This window comes from Belonocnema kinseyi, chromosome 3, assembly GCF_010883055.1.
Source record: "Belonocnema kinseyi isolate 2016_QV_RU_SX_M_011 chromosome 3, B_treatae_v1, whole genome shotgun sequence".
NCBI lineage: Eukaryota > Metazoa > Arthropoda > Insecta > Hymenoptera > Cynipidae > Belonocnema > Belonocnema kinseyi.
In genome coordinates, this window is record NC_046659.1 from 36,964,812 (window position 1) to 36,969,644 (window position 4,833).

Genomic DNA, 4,833 nt, shown 5'->3' on the forward strand with positions numbered 1-4,833 from the left:
ATTTGTTTCAACTCATTCGAAGTGTTATCTTATCTTGTCAGTGACAGTGTATTAAGTTATTTTTTAACAATTATAATTGGAGGTTCAATATTAAAATCTCAGCAAATGTGTTACGGTAAGTAATTAAATTGTATACATTGACATGGTGTGGGAAATAGAATTGAAGAATACTACTTGGAGGTTATATATTGCAGAGTTTTAAAAGCTTTTAAAATAATTTTGCTTTTTTAGGCCAGAAAAAAATGTTGGAATTGCGGGTGGATAATTATTGAATCGCAAATGAATAGTATTTGGAACCGTAGCTGTTTCACAAATTACGATGAGAATAAACACGCTATATTATCCAGGCAGATGGAACTATTAGCATGGGTAAGTAATTTACAATTATATTGTGGGCCGCATACGAACATATATTATAAAATCATTTTAGTACATACTCATCAGAATAGGTATTAGATTTGTGTAAAATTCGCCCCCCCCCCCCACTTCGTTTTTGTCAATTGTCCACGTTTCGAGGCCCTCTGAATACGAAAGCCTCTGGTACACTCTTTTAGTGTCCTAAACTAAAGGTCGAGTTCATTATCCAGCCGCTTCGATGAAAAGCCAAAAAGTGAACAGATTTTGAATGTTTTTGAGACCACTATCTTCAAAGATTCAAAAATTATCTCCACGGATGTTTATAGTATTCAAAAACTCAAAGAATTTATCCTCATGACTTTTTTCATCAAACAGAAAATTATTGAAGTTATAGCATTCACAAAATTCTTAAAAACATACGAAAATGACCATTTTAAGCCAAATGACGCACGATACGAAAAAAAGTCAAGAGAAGACAATTCTCGCTTCTTTAAAGCCCTACAAGATTATTATAACTTTTTGAATTTTCTTGGAAAATTAAAAATGAAAATTTAGACAGCATACAAAATAATAAAAAATACAAAAATTAAATTTTTCGGCCAAACTATACATATCAGGGTAAAAGATAAGCACACCAAAATTGAGCATTTAAAAAGATGTACAGATTTGTTGTGAATCACTTTTTGATAGGATGCGTAGTTCTCGCTTTAATCGTAGAACACACCATTAAAGGCCAAACAAAAATCTGTCCGCTACGTGGGTACATTCTCGTCATAACGTTTCTCTTTTAGTTTATTTTTCGTTTTGGGTGTGGGGGTTCGAAAAATTTAATTTTTTTAATGCTATTTTTCACGGTAAAAATAAAAAACAAAACTACCAAAACATTATTCCAGAAGAATTAATTAATTTTTACATTCTGATTAAACAAGGTATTAGATTGGCCTTTGGTACACTCTTTAAGTGTCCTAAACTAAACGTTAAGTTCGCTAGCCAGCCATTTTGGATGAAAAGTCAAAAAGTGAGCGCATTTTGAATATTTTTGAGACCACTGTTTTCAAGATTTAAAACTACTCTTTAAGGATATTCATAGTATTCAAAAATTCGAACAATTGATCCTAATAACTTTTTTATCAAATCAAAAACTACCAAGGTTATATTTACAAAATTAAAAAAAACGCGAAAATGAACCTTTTAAGTCAAATAACGGACGATTAGAAAAAAAGTCAAAAAGAAGAAAAGGTTTGATTTTTAAATGCCCTACAAAATTATCATTGCAACTTTTGAAATTTTCTTAAAAAATCAATAATTCAAATTTTCACACCATACAAAATAATGGAAAAGCCAAAAATTACATTTTTTTCATTAAACAATTGCACAGTATTTCAAAGATTCTTAAAGTTGCAATAAAATTTTTAATGCTAAAACTTTTTTTTAAGAATGCGATTTTTTAACGGCTTCATAACGGCTTATTATGAATTATAATAATATTCAAATGTAGGAATGATACAAAAGTTCAGGGACAAACTCAAGTTCAAAGCACGGGATACGTGATGAGAATGTGTTCGTTAAAGCCGTAGAAGCTTTAACGAAAGATAATTCACAATCACCAAATTACTGTTGTCAATGCTTTGACCTTTAGGTTTAAAACGTCTGTGCACAAACATCGAGCGCGTAGCGCGAGAACAAACAGTTTCGCGCCCTAGGTACGCTCAAACTTGCGAACAAAGCGAACCGCGTGCGCAGCGCGTGATGAGAATGTGCCCGCGAAACGGGCAGATTTAAACAAAATTTTTTAATGTAAACGCCCAGCCTTATATGATAAAGTATTGCAAATGAGAACATCATTTCTTGAAAGGGAGTATTTATAGGCTGAAGCAGCCAGTGCTTAGGTGTTGGTTCTTAAAATCCGCAACCAAAATTTCCCCAAAACAATCCTCAAGTTCTAAAATCAACCCCCTTCAAAAATATGACTTTTAAACATGTAATGCCGGCGTATTTTTTGCTTCTTTTGTGCTCCTCGAAAATACCAACTCTGATTGAAATGATTGAATCAAAGAATCTATTGAAACTGTAAAATTATCTGGAATATTTTTGTTGACAAGGTAATGTCTGCGTGGTAAAAAGGGGTTGATTTTTAACGTTTAAAGTTGGAATAAAAAAATCGAATTTAATATTTTTAAGAAGCCCAAAAATTAGAGACTATCCACAAAGTAAATTTCTCAAAAAGATTATTTCCTAACTAAGTACAAATCTGCTTTGTATAAATGGGAAGATTATTAGCATTTTACTGTGGAGATGCTAGCTTAAAAGCATGTGATACTTCGTCGTGTGGTATATCGGGTTCAGTTCCATCGGCTTTTTTTCCACAAAAATGAAGGTTTTTAAACACTAAATTTTGAAATGCTATAAAATATTATAACGAACGTCCCCGGACTCTTTTTTCGGGGATAATAACAAAAAAAATGATTTTGCTAAATAAAAATTGTATGCATATGTACTATGTTGAGGTTAGAATAGGTTTTCAGCTCTCTGTCATTCCGACCATGTAGTTCTCTGTCGTAAATATGCTGTGGGTAGTACTCAAGAATAACTATGGGAGAGAATTGTAACACAAAGAACCTCAAAATACATACACATACAAATTAAATTTAGCAAAATTAAAATTTTCCTAATTTACCCACAAAAAAATCCAGGGACGTCCGCTACCATGTTCGCTGTCATGTCCCAAATATGGAGGATAAAATCTTTATTATAGTGGGAGAAAAGCCAAGGAAACCTAACAATGGTAAAATCGATCATTTTCTAAGTATCACATGCTCTTAATGGATCTGAAAATCATAATGTCACTAACCATATCCCTTTCGGACCGAGTAAACGGAAATGATACTCTACAGCGTATCCTTATAGTATCCTTTCCGTATCATACAACAAAACTAAAAAAAAAAACAGCAAGATGGGCACTTAACTTGTTAGAAATCGGATGCTGTATTAAATTTTCCATTAGAATGTCACGGAGTATTTGCAACAGTTTTTTTTTTCAGTGTCAAAAACTTTGAAAATTATAATACCTATCATTTACATAGGCAAAAGGCGGCATCAATCACATCTTCTTTTAGTAGCAGTTGATACGCGTTATCCGAAGGTAGCTAAGAATTTTGGGTGGGTGCTAGTGCCCTTCAGTGGAAACCTGAGAAAACGAGGCTGCGACGCAAGTGGCAACATACTACTGAAGCGATTATGCATGCGCTTGAAGTCGCCTTCAGCAAAAGATAATGACATTTTTCAAAATTTTGAACGCTTAAAAAATACTATTGCAAATACTGCATGATATTCTAATGGAAATTTTAATGTAGAATCCGAATTGCAACAAGTTAAGTACCCATCTTGCTGTTTTTTAGCCTTTGTTGCATGATACGGAAGGGATATTTTGTGGATACTCTAAAGATACGCTGTAGAGTATCTTTTCCGTGTACTTAATCTGCTATGGCATATAGTATGCAATGCTGTGTTTTTTACATTTTCCTGTAAACGAGGCAAGGAGAAATTGGCGTAATTTGCGGGACTAGTTCAAAAAAGCTATTTCTTCAGAGGATGCTTGTCCGTTTCATCACTACGAGAGAATGCTTTTCCTTGAAGAATGTCAAAGTTCAAAATATATGTTAAATGAACATGTTTTTTTTAACAATTACACACTTTTTTGCTATTTATTCACTGAAACTTCAAAAAGAATAGAAATTACAGTTTTATTATGTTCATTTTTCTGATCATTTATAACATTAACGAAGAATCGGCATTACGCGAGGTATCTCGAAACGTCATGGAAAAGAGAACATCTTTGCAGAGAGGGAGAGCACGAATTCGCAAAGTAAACGAAGGAAGTCCATTGGAAGAAGCACTCATGAATGGATTGAATGGGGAAAATCTGGTTCATAGTTTAAACCGTCGCTGTATCTTCGATTCTCCCTTTTCAGCCCTGACGGACCGCAGGAACCGATTGGAGCCTCTGCAAAGTACCCGTAAACACCCCATTGGGTCCCCATTCGGTTCCTTCTAAATAAAATATAAAAAAACAGCAAAATCAACTTTTAATTTGTTGAAATTCGGATTCTACGTTCAAATTTGCATTAGAAATTCACGGAGTAATTGCAATACTTTTTCTTGCAGGGTAAAAAATATTAAAAAATAAAATACATGTCATATACATAAGCATGTAGCTTTAAATATTTTCAAAGATAATGTCTGCAAAAAGAGTGTTCATATTTAAAAAGTATTCTTGTCAGCGAAAAGTTGTCGTACGGCTGCATGCTCTGTGGTGCGAGAAACACCCGGTGCTATCGCACTTTTCGCAGCAACGTCTGTGAAACCATGCTGAAATACTCCGTAAAAGGGGCTATGTAAGCGAAACGCCTACTCTACCACAGCTAGAACAAGCCGGCAACAAAGAAAGAGAGGCGACACTAAGACCAACCGCGGGCA

General features: G+C 33.9%; 1 protein-coding gene across 1 annotated transcript in view; it reads left to right on the plus strand.

The window, feature by feature from the left end:
* Positions 1-257: 257 nt before the first annotated feature.
* LOC117169782 overlaps positions 258-4,833 on the plus strand; it is a 27,206-nt gene continuing 22,630 nt past the window's right edge. Inside the window, exon 1 of the mRNA XM_033356289.1 lies at positions 258-369. Coding sequence (XP_033212180.1) covers positions 280-369 — 90 coding nt within the window. The 5' untranslated portion in view covers positions 258-279. The remainder of the gene's footprint in view (positions 370-4,833) is intronic.